The 16,235-nt window shown below is 39.0% G+C and overlaps 1 protein-coding gene across 1 annotated transcript; it reads right to left on the reverse strand.

Annotated features, from left to right (window-relative positions):
* Nucleotides 1-127: 127 nt before the first annotated feature.
* On the reverse strand, nucleotides 128-16,186 carry dhx8 (DEAH (Asp-Glu-Ala-His) box polypeptide 8). Its single transcript, XM_067430614.1, has 23 exons — nucleotides 16,021-16,186; nucleotides 15,471-15,556; nucleotides 15,290-15,362; nucleotides 12,631-12,722; nucleotides 10,942-11,048; nucleotides 10,468-10,833; nucleotides 10,179-10,323; nucleotides 7,719-7,922; nucleotides 7,532-7,619; nucleotides 7,327-7,424; nucleotides 7,063-7,210; nucleotides 6,424-6,605; nucleotides 5,150-5,344; nucleotides 4,860-5,045; nucleotides 3,960-4,170; nucleotides 3,700-3,881; nucleotides 3,445-3,585; nucleotides 3,206-3,361; nucleotides 2,423-2,560; nucleotides 2,170-2,298; nucleotides 1,878-2,074; nucleotides 1,221-1,400; nucleotides 128-1,130 (listed from the first exon to the last, which is right to left on the reverse strand). The coding sequence occupies exons 1-23, from the start codon at nucleotides 16,127-16,129 to the stop codon at nucleotides 911-913; spliced, it is 3,633 nt and encodes a 1,210-aa protein (XP_067286715.1). The 5' UTR covers nucleotides 16,130-16,186; the 3' UTR covers nucleotides 128-910.
* Between the last annotated feature and the right edge of the window lie 49 nt (nucleotides 16,187-16,235).

The raw sequence follows: 16,235 nt of genomic DNA on the forward strand, positions 1-16,235 counted from the left end.
GGTTTCTTGAACTTGACAATGAGTTCACTATACTCAAGTACTAGCAAGGTGTCCCAAAAAAGGGGCCAGTGTGTGCATATCTACATGTAGACATTTCAACATTAGAAGCTCACCAGAAACAACTCAAGTAGGCCTTGTTAAATGACAGTTTAATTTAAGTTGACATCGACATGACAAGATATGACATAACATAAGCTGTAACCATATCAAAAACTGCAGGGCATTTCCACCCCATCGTTTCCTCTAATAAAAGAGCTATAATACAAAATCTCCTGTGGTCCGATACTCTGATCCTGTGCGGAGTTGGTAATTTAAACATTAAAACATAAGAGAGGTCCCAAATAAGGATGAGATCTGTGAGATAAGAAAGTGGTCTTAACATCCTGTTCACTTGTACATGAGCAGACCTCTGCAGAGGAACTAACTGAATTAATGAAAACCCTTCCCCTCTCAGCACTTTAATCAACATCTACTGACCAGGCGGATGTGCCGTCCACACATTCTGCAACACAAATGAGTCACCCAGAGAGTCTGGACGAAAAGGAAATGTACTGTGACATTATATTTTGATCCTTTTTTGTTGCTGTCATTTTTAAAATACAAAAAAGCCCCAAGACTCAAAGTAGAGATAATCATAACCATAAAGCCTTACATACAGAAGAAACATAAAATGAAATGCTTCCAATGATAGAAAAAAAAGAAGAAGCAGAAATTCAGGTCAGCTTTCATATTTGAGGGAACGTCTCCTTTAAAATCAAACGTGGTTCACAGCAGTGGAAAGGATATTCTCTGTGAAAATAGGCCACTTCATGTTTAGAATCTGTCCATGTTATCCTCCACTCTGCCAACAACACAAAATTGATGTTTTGTTCAGCAGTGGTATCAGACACTTGCAGTCTATGCGAAGCTTCTAGCGTCGTCTGAAGGCTCTGGAGATTCTCCAGGCATTTGGTTCCTCGTAGCGGTTATAGAGGGGCTCCAACCGCTGCTGTTTCTTCTGCTTGCTGAGGCGTGTGGGATCAGACACTTTGAAGAAAGCTGGAGCGAACTCTACAAGCCACCTCGGGTCAATGGTGGTCACTTCCCTCATGTACTCCTTAGTGGTCAGTACAAGCTCATGGTACACCACCCTGAGGAGAAGAGTGAAAACAGCTTTAGTACAATACGCTTTGAGATTTGCTTGGTGGTTAATACAACAACCACCTTGTTTCGGTACATACCATTCTGGTTGGCGATTGAACAAAGCGCTGGAGGGGTGGATGTAGACCACCTGCTGATCTATGAGGGTCCTGTAACCTTCCTGAGGGTCCTTTTTGGCTGCATTCCGGAAGAAACCACTGCAAATGGCCTTCTGAACACGCACTGTGGCCTTACCACATGATACCACATCCAGCTTGTGCCTAAAGACAACATGCGATATTGTATAATGATTAACTATGTATGTATGCCTGTTCATACAAGACTAACTATAGTTATAATAATTTCAGCTGGTTGATCTAATTCTATGTAAATAAGAAAATCCACACCACAACTATAGAAATAACACAGAAGACCAATATTGCTTAAATAACTTTCAATGGCTGGTTGCAAGAACTGCTTAGACTAGTCAATATAATTTAAGTTAATTATTTTTTATGGCTGGTCATAACTGGTCAAAAGTTAGTAGTTTGGTCTAATTTGAATGCGAGAAAAAAGACTGATTAACCCCTTGACTAACTGCTAGATGGCCAGACTATTTCTTAAGGCTGTGTTTTTATGCAATTGGCCCTAAAACGATTTTTCCAAATGATAAAAACTAATGAGCGCCAATCAGAATCCATCCAGTGTTGCATTTCGCAAGTAAGCCTGCATAAAGTTAGTTATTCTCTAGCCCTCACCGGTCCATGATGCCAAGCATCTGTTTGCGGATATCCTGTGCACGGCGGAGAGATCGTGCCTGGATGAAGTTTTCATAGCACCAGGGGTTGGAAAACTTGTTGTTCTTCCAGGAGTTGTAGACAGCCAACAAAGTCAGGTGGTCTCCCTCAGGCTGGTGAAACTTAGCCTTCTTCTGGTCTGCCAGAGCTTGTTTGTCCTGACATTTAGAGCAAAAACATGCTTAATATCTTCAAGATCAGTTTGTTTAGATACCTCAAACCTTACTTAATGACATGCGAGCTAAAGGAGTACCTTTGGTCGGTAGAAGACGTTCTGTACTGAGAGCATTGACACAATGGTAAGCATCTCTTCGCTGCAGCCAAGATGGACGGACATGATCAACATCTTACAAAGCATGGGCTCCAGAGGAAACTCAGCCATCTGATAGGAACAGTGACAAGAAACGTTATACAGTATTCTGCATATGCAAACTGAGCAGCTACATCCGAAATCTCGACCTGAGCACATTCACAAATTTAAAGAAAGATGACATGTACACACTTACTCTACGACCGAGTCGTGTGAGCAGACCTTCGTCATCCAACGCTCCCAGAGTGTACAGCTGCTCCATGGCTGTAATGAGTGTCTCCATTGGTGGAGCATCCATGAAATCAAATGACAACAGGTCATTGATGCCCATTGCCTGATTGAAGGAATAGAACATTTTATGTCAAATACATAAAATATATTAGAGAGACACTGATAAAGTATTATTCCTGTATTAAGGCAAATCCACTGGGGTTTAAGAAAATATCGATACTTGTCATTTTTATAAATATGGTTGTGTTTTTTATTGTTTTAAATTAATCATTCAAAAAAAAGAAAATTCTTACAATATTGTAACCCCTGTATCGCCAGATTCTTGGCAATACACAGCCCTAAAATCCACACCGTGCTGACAGACAGCAACAGACACTCCAGTTTTGACCAGTGTTACCCCAGTTTGAGTCTGTTTTCGCCGATTGAACATGCTGAATCTGCGTTAGAATGTCAGAACACTGTCTTATTTAAGTGTCTATCTTTTTAAAAACTGTCGGTCGATAATTCGGTTATCAGCAAGCGAGGTCCAACCTAGCTATCGGTAAAATCCACTATCGGTCGACCTCTAGTTATGAAGCCTAAATTGTAGCATTAAAAATTATTGTTTTTCAGTACTTTAATTATTTTTTTATATAATTTTTATATTATTATGTCAATTTATGTCATAAATTGAATATACGGCGCAATAATTAAAAAAAAAAAAGATGCAAAAACAAGATGACTCAATAGTTAAACTGTTAAATTGTACCTTAAGCGACAGTACAGTGCTGGCCAAGTTAGTTCTCTGAATCTCAGGTACGTTGGTGGTGAGCATCTCATCTCTGTAGGCACGTTCTGTATAGAGTCTGTAGCACTTCCCGGGGCCTGTTCTACCTGCTCTGCCCGCTCGCTGCTTAGCCTGGGCCTATGGACCACACAAATGAGGTTTAGGAGTGTACTTACAAATGTATGCTGCATGTAGTCTGTGTCTTTAGGAATGGATATTACCTGGGAGATAGGGGTTACAACTAGCTGATCAATGCCAGTTTTGGAGTTATAAACCTTCTGCTTGACAAAACCTGGATCCACCACATAGTAGATCCCATCAATTGTCAAAGAAGTCTCTGCGATGTTAGTAGCAATGACCACCTAAAAAAAAAACAGAAGAATATTTGTTAAGGTGTATACAGTGATCTAAACTTTCAGGTACATTTGATTTGATATTCAGAGGAGACCAGAGAGAGGAAAAAGCCTGAATGGTACCTTTCTACTTCCAGGTGGTGCTGGGTCAAAGATCCTGGTCTGCATTTCACTGGGAAGGGCAGAGTAGACTGGGAGGATGATCAGCTCTGGGACATCAGGGCCAAGAGATTTCATTCGTTCATACAGGATCTCACACGCAGTGTCGATCTCCTCCTGACCCGTCAGGAACACCAAGATGTCACCTGTACAGTAAATAATGTGCATTACAGGAAGCTGATTTGAGAAAGAGATTTGCAGGTTTTTTGTGAACAAAACATTACCTGGAGGCTCAGTGAGATGGATTTGCATGACTGTGATGAGACTGGCATCCAGATAGTCAGTCTCGGGTTCTTTAGTGTATAAAACCTCCACTGGATATGTACGACCAGGGATAGTAAAAATAGGCGCTTCATAAAAGTACTGTGAGAATTTCACAGCATCCAGCGTGGCAGATGTCACAATGAGCTTCATGTCAGTTCGTTTCTGTACAGTCTGAATAATACAAGAAAAAGACACTATTAGACTTCCCATAAAGAGATGGTAAAATAGTGAATAGCACCCAAGTTTATGACTTCCACACATTTTTGCCCCATGTAGTTGAGTATAAAGCAGCAGTGTTCAAATATTTAAGAACAGATATTAAATCAATGTCTCAATTTTATTGTGTTAATTTATTTTTAATTTGTTTACTGTTCACTTTATAAAAAGTAATAATTATTCTTAATATTAATAAGTGACAAATTATTTAAAACATACTATTTAAAATAAATATTTTAATTTTTTTAAAGAAGTTTCATGCTAATAGGTTTCATATAATACAGTAAAAACAGCAGTGTTGTGAAATATTACCAATTTAAAATAACTTTTTTATTTGAATACTTTTTAAAATGCCACTAAGTTATGCATTTATGTTTATATACAAATCAGTTAGCAAACAATGTATTAATTTAAATGTATTCATTTTAGGCAGAAATAATAAGCTCATGGAAAGAATACATGTTAACAAAGTATTAGGACATAATAACAGAAATGTAGCATTGGTGCATTAGTAATCTGAAATTATGCACAATATTTTTTCCCAGTATTCTTTAATGATTATACAGTTGAAAAGAGCAGCATTGAGAACATTGAGCTTGACACTCACTGTCTGTGTGAACAAAGCCTCAATTGATGAACTGTACCTTCTTGAGAAGGCCGAAGAGCACGTCTGTGTGAATGGTTCTCTCATGGGCCTCGTCCAGCATAATGATGGCATACTGGCCCAGATCAGGGTCAATCAGACACTCTCTTAACAGCATACCATCCGTCATGTACTTAATCACAGTTTCGGGACTTGTGCAGTCCTCAAAACGGATGGTGTAGCCAACCTGCACAGACACAGAAAGAGATTAGGGCTCGGTTTCAAAGGTGATCGTGAAATGCTAGATTACGGTTGTCCATTTCATGAAATGTAATGTAAGCAAGCATCTACCTCTTGGCCTAAACAGCAACCGTACTCCTCCGACACTCTTTTGGCCACAGACATGGCTGCCACTCTTCTGGGTTGCGTGCACCCGATCTTCCCCCGTGTGGTGTATCCTGCCTCTGCCAAGTACTGAGTGATCTGAGTGGTCTTCCCTGAGCCCGTCTCTCCAATCACAATCAGAATCTGGTTGTCATGGACAGCCTGTAAAGACACATTGGTTGAATTTATGAACACACCTAAATAATAAATATAGATCAGAATGAATATACATAAGGGATATCCCGTGCAGATCTCAAGGTTCAGTAAATGAGGCTAATTAAGCTTTTTTTTTTTTTTTACGGATTGGCATTGTCTATCCTACACCCTTTTTTGCATCAGCTGTCATGCTGATGTCATGCGGATTCTTGCAATAGGTGGCGGTTTTCACTGTAAAGTGGTTTCGCCATCAAAAGGAAAAGAAGCAGCTCAAATGTGCTTGTGTGAAGTGCAAGAACCAATGGGGTCTGTTCTAGTGCATCACACACATTCGAGCTTCTGTGTTTAGCATATTTGATGCACACTTTTGAAATTAATTTAACTCAAAGGTCTATCTCAGACTATACGAGATGTCAATGCCATAATACGTTGCTATGGGTTGCATCTTTCTTTGGACAAAATATACAAGCAGCTTATATCAGTAGTCCCATATTCATAATTGTGACCACACCGCCTGTTTACAATGTCTTCCAAGGGTTACCAATATCTTTATACTATGGAAGCTTGTTTAATAAAAAAAATAAATTAAAAGTTTATTTCTCACAATTCTGACTTCATAACTCACAATTGCTTGATATAAAGTAGCAATTCTGAGGAAAAAAGTCTTTAGAAAATCGCAATTACGAGTTTATATCTCACAACTGAGAAAAGTCCGTAAAATTGCAAGCAAAGTGTCAGAATTGCGAGTTTATATCTGTATACATTTACGCATTTGGCAGACACTTATCCAAAGCGACTTACATTGCATTCAAGGTACACATTTTACATTTTTGTCAGTTCTTGCTTTCCCTGAGAATCAAACCCATGACCTTGGCATTGCTAGCCCCACGCTCTACTGGTTGAGCTACAGGAAAGTATGCATACGTTGGATTGTACTTGAAGTGTGCACCAGGCACTGGCAAAACACAAAAATCGGATCGGGGCTCTGTAACGGTAAATACTCAATATTAAACCACTCTAAACAGGGGCACAAAAAAACCTTGGTACTTGGTAAATTCCTAATAAAATATCAGTTGAAGTCACACCTGAATGAGCTGCTCTTTCAGCTTGTAGATGGGAAGACTCTCTCTTTGCTCAAGGATAGAAAGTTGAGTCTTTTTTCCATAGGAGGCCTTGTTGCCCCCAAAGGCGTGTTTCTTCCATTCTGGGATGTCGTTGGGCATCATACCTATGCCCCTCATGTTGGCAGCTATCTGCCTGCCGTCAACTGCATGGATGGCGAGCGTGTGAAGACAGGAAAAAGCATTTATTATAGATGCACAAAGATGATAACAGATTTGAGCTCATGTAAGGCCAGAGGGCATACAAGCAGCAGAGATTGGCTTTTTATGTGCACGCCTGTTTCGATAGCAGACCTCAGGAAATCAGATGGCCATCTATGAACTCACTAAAACTATAGTATGGACAAATAGGAAGGAAGTTTATCTGGAGTGATCAGTGTCTTTCATATTACATAACATTTTGTGTTCTTTTTTTTTAATACTGGAGGACATGGAGCGCAAAACATCCATTTATTCATACACTCCTATTTCACTATATAAGTAATCAGACTTTTTTTTTTCTTGTATTCAAATGCATTTTGAAAAACATTTTGACCTCCTGAGTTGAACGGAGTACAACATATTTCTTATTTCAGATGCTTGGAATAAGTCTAAATGTCTCACCGTCGGGCAGTGGGTCAACCCAGTGTTTATTAAGACCCATGGGGATTGAGTCCATTTCAGCCTCCCGCTGGGCCTGTTTGACCTCCCGTCGCTCTTTGGCCAGGGCACTTTGCATCATAGCTGCTTGGGAGAGAGATCCATCTGGGTTCTGACAGAAAAACAATACAAAAACATAATATTTAAAGTCACAAATTACATCTACTTCATTGAAACGGTCTAGGTAGCAGGCAGCTGTAGAGTGACAGTACATGCGTTTTAACCTACCTTGACAATCTTGACAGGACTCATATCCATGCTCTGTTTGGTGTGTCCCCGCAGGAATGGAGGCTCTTCTTCCACCAGCTCAATCTCCAAGTCCTCATCTGACAGACAAACCACAACATAGAACAAGTTTGAGGTGACTGTTCAGGCAGCTAAAAGTTGCCTTGAGATTGTTGTTGAGTTAAACAAAGGTGAATGCAACTCATACCCTCCTCATCATCTACTTTAGGCAGAATTCCTGTCTCTTCATCAAAGTCTGGGAATTCCTCCTTAGACAACACATTGGCAGCAATCATCTAAGAAAAAACATATCAAGATGCAGATTATAATATGAACATAAGGACAAACAAATGTTTAAACGGTGGATAAAATTCCCATTAAAGATGGCCACGCACCTGTTTGATTTCCCATTTCTCTGGATCTGAGATCTTGGTCAGTCTTTTGCGTTCCAGCGTGTCATCCTCTACCTCTGGAGCATGGCCCAGGTTGAGGTTTGTGGGTCTGTCAGGATTTCTCATGGCTGACTCTTCCTGACCATCTGCACCCACATTTCTCCTTCTGTTAGGGTTCAGGTCTTCACCAGTGTCCTGGTCAACATCCTTGTAAAAGCAAGACAACCCAACAAAAATCAGTCCACACATAAGCACTATGATCACTGAATAAAAATCACACACGAAAAATATATATTCAAGATACAACCAAAACCTCTACTTTGATGTATGCAGTAGGGTGTACAAGTCTAAGACTAGTAAGTGTGCTTCAATAATTAAAAAAAAAATTGTAATAACTGCTTTGCGCTCATTGTTTATTTCTATAAATCAAAACTCTGATCAGATAATTTTTTTGTGTACAGTGGTGTAAAAGTCGTTATTAAAGGTGCCCTAGAATGAAAAATTGAATTAAACTTGCCATAGTGAAATAATAAGAGTTCAGTACATGGACATCACATACTGTGGGTCTCAAACACCATTTCCTCCTACTTCTTATGTAAATCTTGTTTGACACAGGAAAAAAAAAAGTGCTTCTCAACATAAACCCAACCGTGACGCAAGCATTGGGGATCATTTATATGCACGCCCCCAACATTTACATCTGTCCAAACACGTGCATTGTCAGGCGGAACTGACGAGCCGAATCTACTGATGGTAAACAAGACAATTGAAGATAGCAAAAACGGCAGCTCTCACGACTAGGCTGTGCAGGGGACTGTTGTCATATGTCAACAGTGACAGTCATTGTTGATGTTTATTATAATTGGATACCATAACAAATCGTTCGTTTGTTCGGCCCATTTCAAGCAAGCTTCGCTCATTGTCTTAAACTAAAGAAAGGGGACACTGTATTCCTGCAAGCAGTAAGTACTGATTTATCCACTTATTGACTAGCTGTTTATACAATTTCTGATTAAATTGGAAGTTTCTTAGAGAGACAGCATTGTCTAGATGACGCACAATGCTAGTACAGTAACAATAGGAAACTCCGAATACCATACAAAACTAAATAATTTGTCTAATGACAAAGGTTAATATTATTTTGTATTACAAAATACAACCGTAGATATTAATTATTTATTCCATCACAAATAAGTAATTAATTAGGGCTGTGTATTGCCAAGACTCTGGCGATACAATACGTATCACGATACAGGGGTTAGGATACGATATATTGCAATATATGGCGATATTTCGTTTTTGTGTGTTTTTGTTTTTAATAATTTAAAAGAATAAAGAACACAACCATAAGCCTAAAACACGAGACAAAGTATTTTATTAATACAGTATAATTTATATCACTAATCATATGCAATGTGCAATCTAAGTTAAGGGAAATGTAAAGTGACTGCAGGATTCTTTATGTATATGTTTTAAAGGTTCACAGTATAGCATTGGCTATTTAACAACAGGAAGTGCAGTCCATTTCATGACTGAATGACTGTTTGTTTTATATTTAACACAGCAGCCCTTATCACACAGAACACGTTTTTGCAGCGAGAGGCGCCTTTTTTGAATGGATTTCGGTTGGCAGGGAGCGTTATCTGCGTTACCCTGGGCGCCTCGCTTTTTTGAAGGAGCGCTCCGAGCGCATGAAGTTGAAAAAAAGTCAACTCTGAGCAGAAAAGTGCGCAACATCATCGAGCTTATTTTCTGTTGTCCAAACGAATGAATGAAGAGGCGGGCCTTCCGTTGTGTTGACTGTTACATTGCTAATGTAAACACTAGTGATGCAGTTATACGTTCTGAGATAACACTGCCATCTAGCGGTTGGGTGTTATACAGTCTGTGGTTTAAACCGAACACAAAGCCACGAATCTTGGATGTAAATAAATAAATATATAAATATCGATACTGTATCGATTCTCGAAAACGCTGTATCGCCAAACATAATATCGCGATATTCACGTGTATCAATATTTTCTTACACCCCTATAATTCATTAGTAATTATTCCATCACAAATAAATCTCTCAATCAAGTGACTGCGTGCGTCTATAGTACTATTGACCTTTTTTTTAAAAAATATTATTTTCAAATAAACTTCTACAAGGCACCAAATTCAAAAATATTTTCACATTTCTACTACATTAATGACCCAGTTTAAATACAGATTCATCTTCCCATTGTTGAAGTACCCCTTTAAGTATCACCTCAAGATGCAATCTAATCCTGTTTAGATGAAATAAGCCTGCTCCCGAGCAGGTTTAAGCTTACAGACCTGTTGCTATGACATTAAGTCCAGGATGAGTGTCGAAGAACCAAACAATCCAAGACCAATTTAAATCATCAACAATCAAATCCTGCTAACTGAGTTAGCAACGTATGAAGAAAGGACACCTGTTCCATAAAGACACTCACTCACCTTCATACTGAGACTTGTTTTGGATCCAGTGAAGGATAACACCTTAACTTTGACTCTTTGACCTTTGGTGACCACATCTGCCACATTTGCCACCCGACCTTCTCTCCTGAGCTCAGAAATATGGACCAAGCCTTCCCAACGTTTCCTTTACAAAAGGAGAATGAGCAAAACAACTGTTTAAAAGATAATTCTAAATATTATGTTTACAAACTAATTCTAAGGAATGTATCATAATCCCCACATCAAATTCAGTAGCCTTAAAAGTAAATTTAATGTTTCTCAAACATACCTTAGACCTTCCAACTGCACAAAGCAGCCAAACTGCATGATACTGGTGACTTTGCCGTTGTAGATGTCCCCCACAGACGGCTCCTCCGGTGGGGGCCGGTCCACATGTTTTTCCTTCCATCGGTCTGAGCCTTTGTCTTTGTCTCCCCGTGCAGGACTCCTGGACCTGCTGCGAGAGTGCCAGCGGCTCCTGCGCTTCCTCCTGTCCTTCTCATTAGAGCGAGATCTAGAACGAGAGCGAGAGCGATGACGTCTCCGTCTGTCCCGGTCTCTATCTCTATCCCTGTCCCGATTTCTATCTCTATCTCTGCTCCAGCTTCTGCTTCTGCTCCTCCGCTTCTTCTTGCTGCTGCTGCTGGTTTCAGATCTAAGACGGAAGATACTTACATGTTAAAAGGCGACAACATGATGCAGCAAAAAAAATTTGCAGCATCGACTTCAATGTTAAGTATTTTATATAAGAGCAAGTCCTCACCTGTGTTTACTGCTGCGAGGTTCTGTGGAACTAACACTGGGCATAAACATCTCTAACTCTTTCATGGCATCAGCAGCAACTTTCACGTCATCTTCATCCAGCATATTCTAGTTAGAAGAAATATTTTGATATTTAGATTATTTAATAAATATAAATATTTATTAAATAATAAATATAAATATAAATAATTCATAAATATTTAGATTATTTATGACAATTATGTGGCTACTATTAATTAAAAAAGCAAATTTATACACTGGCAGTCAAGTTTTGGATTAATTAAGATGTTTTTAATTGTTTTTGAAAGAAGACTCTTCTGCTCGCCAAAGCTAGATTTAATTGATCAAAAATAGCGTTGGGGCTATGTCTACCAAATTGATATCAGACGATGGCTACATCGAAACATCGCGAAGGGCGATTACATCGGGGGTCTGGAGAAAGAGAGAACGTGGACAGAGCTCAAAGGGCTTGAATGAAGCGCGACTGGCTTCAGATAAAACTTCTAGGGGATATAGCGCTGAAATATCATTATCACAAACGATCCTGAGTGCTTGTGGTTTCCGGATTGAAAAATACTGGGATCTGGATGCGGACCGTGGCCTGCTATTTAACCCTTAAATGCATACCTCGGGTCGTTAGCGACCCGAGACGTCATTCACTACCCTGCACCTCATTATTTTTTTAAAGTAAGACATCAACCTTCTTAGTATTCCTCAATCAATCCATTTTAAACAATATAACAAGAAAAAAATAATTGAATTATAATTGAATGCCTGTTTTTTCACTAGTTTTTGTCAAAATTGTATAGGGTCGCTAACGACCCGAGGTGTGTAGGATTGTACGTATATTTTTTTTGCACAATGATAAATTAATCTATAATGACGAAATAGGGCACCTTTATTCCACAAGGTGGCAATGTCTAATACGCAATGATGAAGTGACGTTTCACTCAGTTACCCTAAAACGAAACAATAATAATTATAATCTGCAAAACTTGAAATGGCTTAGGGATTTACTGCAGAGAGCAAGTACTAAACACAACCAAATATTAGTGTCACTGTCTCTTTGATGATGGATGTGCTCAAGAAGCTGTCAGTGATCAAAATATTGATTTTGAAGACGTTGAAAAAGAGTTTGGAGAATATGCTCGAGATCGCGAATATGAGGCAGATGCTGAATGGACTGGTAAACGAGCTCTGACGAGGACAGATGATGATGATATTAAACATCTGCTCAAACTGAATCCTTCCAAGCTCCAAAAGGTAACGAAATAGGTTTTATTTTATTCTTCTGTAAGTGTTACTCTAACATCAGGAGTTTTATATATTATCATGGCAGTTAGAGGTCTAGCCATGTTAAAATATAGATCCGGGTCGCTAATGACCCGAATATGTAAGAATGTTTGGCGAAACAGTCATGCATTTAAGGGTTAAAGAGTAAAACATATAGTAGCCTATAATTTGTTTGCTGTTTTTTTGCACAATAAAATCGTAATAGTGTTTAAATTGGGTTCATTGAATGTCATTTGTATTGTGATCGAAAACAACATTACATTTAAATAGAAATCTGCTATTTTAAATTGTAGTAATATTCCACAAATATACTGTTATACCATATTTTTGATCAAATAAATGCAGCCTCTATGAACATAAAAAGCATCTTCCAAATTAACAATGTATAAATAATTACCCTGGCAGTAGGATTGTCAGGTCTGCACAGAGCTGGAAACAGCTCTTTCAGCTTGTCCTTTTCACCCTTTGGCTTAGCCTCAGGATAAGTGGCTGTACAACAAAAATAAAATAAACACATTCAACAGAAGTATTATCATAAGGATAAATAATATGGCATAAACTATGCTGCACGCTAGGCCTAAACATATTGTTTAAATCAAAATGAACTGGGCTGTGTTTCTCAAGAGCATTGTTTCCTAATTAGACCGTAGAACTATTGGAACCAGTAAATTCAATATGAATTGAAAAATCTACTTTCCCTTGAGCTTTTGATATATAAAAGGTCATGGTAATATAAGAATATCCTGTAAGTTTCAGAGCTGAAAACTTTCTTATTTGTCAAAGAAAAGCTTTTATAGACACCAGGCCCAGAAAACGATGGTGCGCTTCATCCCTACATCATAGCGATACGAAATACACAGCTACAGAACATGTGATTCAGTAGCCCCACCCACCGACTAATGGAGCTGTTCGGATCACTAGCCAGCAGCAATAAATGTGTGGATGAACAAAGCAAGATATTGTGGAAGAACTCAGTCGCTGCATAAGCTTCCTTTGGGTCATAATATTAGGAATGTGTGATACATAATTTATTTTTAATGAAGTTCCAGCTCATGTCGGGAAGACATGTACATGTGTTCGCTTCATTTCTCAGGGGCTAAGATCATAGACTGTAAAAAAATATGGACGACTCGACATCATCTGTTTCCGCTTGCCCGAGTTAAAGCTTTCAGGCGTCCTGCACGGCGCTGACATCTTGGGACCAAGTCTGCGCAGTAGCGATATCGGGACCAGAGTTGCGCAGTAGAGAGCAGGAAGTAGAGCAGGAAGTACAGTCTCGATATCAAAAGCCCGCCCACACTCTCACAGATGCAGAACAATTAATTATGTTGGTGTGAAATAAACAGTTATGGAAATGTAGAAATTAAAACTAAAGCTCCAATCTGCTCCCAAAAATCCCGAAAAAAGTCTGTTAGTGCCTCGGTGACAACTTCACTCAGAGAAGACGTCAATCTCAGCTGTCAATCATGACGTCACACCCCCCGTTCGTATAGCATCAGATAACTAAGTAAAACTAAACTTATTTTAAAAACGAACACTTGAAATGAAATCATCGTGAAGCCTTCAATGAAATAAACTAACTTTGGGGGAAAAATATTTGATGTGTAATTTTATTGTTTAGTTTGCCTCGTGTCCATTAGAAAACAAAGAGGGGCAACTATACTGGGACCGGTCACCGGGGGGCGATCGAGGCGTGAAAGCTTTAGTTTCTGAGAGGGGTACTGCAGGCCGCGATATGTTTTTCCCCAGGATGGTAGGGGAAGGTAACGCCTTTTTCGTCTATGATTGGCTAGAAGGGCTCTCCTCCGATTGGTTATACATCTTACGTTCATGGTAGGCTGTCAGCTAGTCTGTTTTGATCGTCTTTACAACAGAAGTAAAGGAAGTCAATCCAACATAGCCTACACACACACAAGTTTGTTTTTGTGACATATGGGGACATTCCTAGGGCGTATTGATTTATATACTGTAAAAACTGTATTTTCTACACATTTTACACAGCCCTTCCCCTAAACCTACCCATCACAGGAAACATTCTGCATTTTTACTTAAAAAAATTAATCCTGTACGATTTATAAGCATTTTGAAAAGTGGGGACATGGCCAATGTCCTCATATTTCACCCTCTCCTTGTAATACCTGTCATACCCATGTCATTATTCACATTTGTGTCCTCATATGTCACAAAAACATGCCCACACACAAACACACACACAATTACTAGTATGTGTAACATGCACTAAAATTGTCTATTACAAGCAAGTTTATGCAATGTTAGGTTCACAATAAATAAAATAAATATTTGAATCATACTGTGGTGTCTCTTCTATGAAATTGGTTTCTTCTATGAAATTGGCTTTGGAATTGTGAACTTGAAATATAAATCTGAAGACACGGACATATTGCACTTTTATGTGTATGTTGGATTGACTTCCTTAACTTCTGTTGTAAAGATGATCAAAACAGAATAGCTGACAGCCTGCCATGAACGTGATATATATAACCAATCGGAGGAGAGCCCTTCTAGCCAATAATAGATGAAAAAGGTGGTACCTTCCCCTACAATCCTGGAAAAAAAATATCGCCTGCAGGCCTGGGCTAGATATGACTGGAGCTCAAGCTCATTAAATATGCAAATCTTCTCTAATCCTAGCTGTGGGCGTTCACTTCCAAGTGTAACGGAGGCCAGCTAGTAGAAGTTGCTGTGCGAGTAAACCTCACTTCTCTGACCTCAAGAGACGCTCTAGTGACTGGCGCTAGAGGGTGCCTCCTTGTTAGAGCGTCCGACTCTCATGCCGGCGGACCCGGGTTCGAGTCCCGGTCCGAACAGAAGGGGTTACACAAGTCTCCAGTGCGTCACGCCCATCAGAACCCAGCGTTCAGAAGAGAGCCTCAAAACCAGTGTAGAAAATAGCCTACTACTTATTAGTTATGATGTTTTTGAATGTAAAAACCACACAAATGTCATTATATGACCTCAAACAACCGTTCATGACACCTTTAAGAAACGCAGACCTGATTGAAGTAAATCAACTAAAAGATCCTGAATGATCTTACTTTTGCTGGTAGATGCTTTTGCAGGAGGACGCATGGTTTGAATGAGACGAAGCAAATTGCTGACAAGTGAATCCTAAAGGACAGATAAGACAGATTGGGTTAGATTTTCCTAAAACTGCAACAATAAAATCAAAAGACACAAAATTAAAGGAACATATAAAGAGATGACAAAAATCCTTACTGTGAAATCGGCTCCATTTTTAACCAGTACTAACTTAAATCCATCAAAAGTTGGATTTTTCTCAGCAAGACTGATTACAAACTCAGCTGAAAAACACAAAACACCCAGCAGACTGTTACTATCACCTTCTATACATTTACATAACATTAGTCAATATTTTTTAATAACCAAAATTTGCCTCAGTACGTCAATCATTGTTGCCCAAAACATCAGTTATTACAGTAATTGTTACTACTGTAAAACCTTTTAACGGCTTTCAAAGAACTCCATAGTAAGGAAGACGGTTATATTTCCAAATAAACAACAGGCGTTGTAAGTTAGCTCTACCACATAATAAATACGACCACGTGACTGACAGTAACCAGCCTCTTTTAATTATAAAATATAAGATACTAGAAAAACTAAACGTGTAATATAAATAGGGAACTGAATATTAATTAAAAACATAGCTGCTACTGACTACACATGTAGAAGGAGGCTAACAAGCTAGTTACGAAAGTGTTACCTACAACGTGACACAGTAACGTTACCGTCTAATTTACGAACTCACCAAGGTCTTTATCACTGATTCCTAAATGGTTGTCAAGTTCGGTACAAACTTTAGACACCAAAGACAAATATTCGAGCTTTTTAAGCTCATCGTCTCCGATCTCTGCCATCTTCAGCAATGTTGTTGTTTTGTTCACCGGAAGAAAGTGGCAACGCTGGGTAACTTCTACTTCCGGGTTACGAGGACGGAGCTCTACAAATCAAATACCAAATACG

This window comes from Pseudorasbora parva, chromosome 21, assembly GCF_024679245.1.
Source record: "Pseudorasbora parva isolate DD20220531a chromosome 21, ASM2467924v1, whole genome shotgun sequence".
Lineage (NCBI taxonomy): Eukaryota > Metazoa > Chordata > Actinopteri > Cypriniformes > Gobionidae > Pseudorasbora > Pseudorasbora parva.

Bases quoted from the DNA above. Each gene is read 5' to 3' on its own strand.
- dhx8 (XM_067430614.1), bottom strand. From the start codon at position 16,129: ATGGCAGAGATCGGAGACGATGAGCTTAAAAAGCTCGAATATTTGTCT. The intron at 5,345-6,423 runs GTGTGACTTCAA...GTGTCTTTACAG, and splicing joins TGAAAGAGCAGCTCATTCAG to GCTGTCCATGACAACCAGAT. The intron at 2,075-2,169 runs GTACTCCTTTAG...TCTAAATGTCAG, and splicing joins ACGTCTTCTACCGACCAAAG to GACAAACAAGCTCTGGCAGA.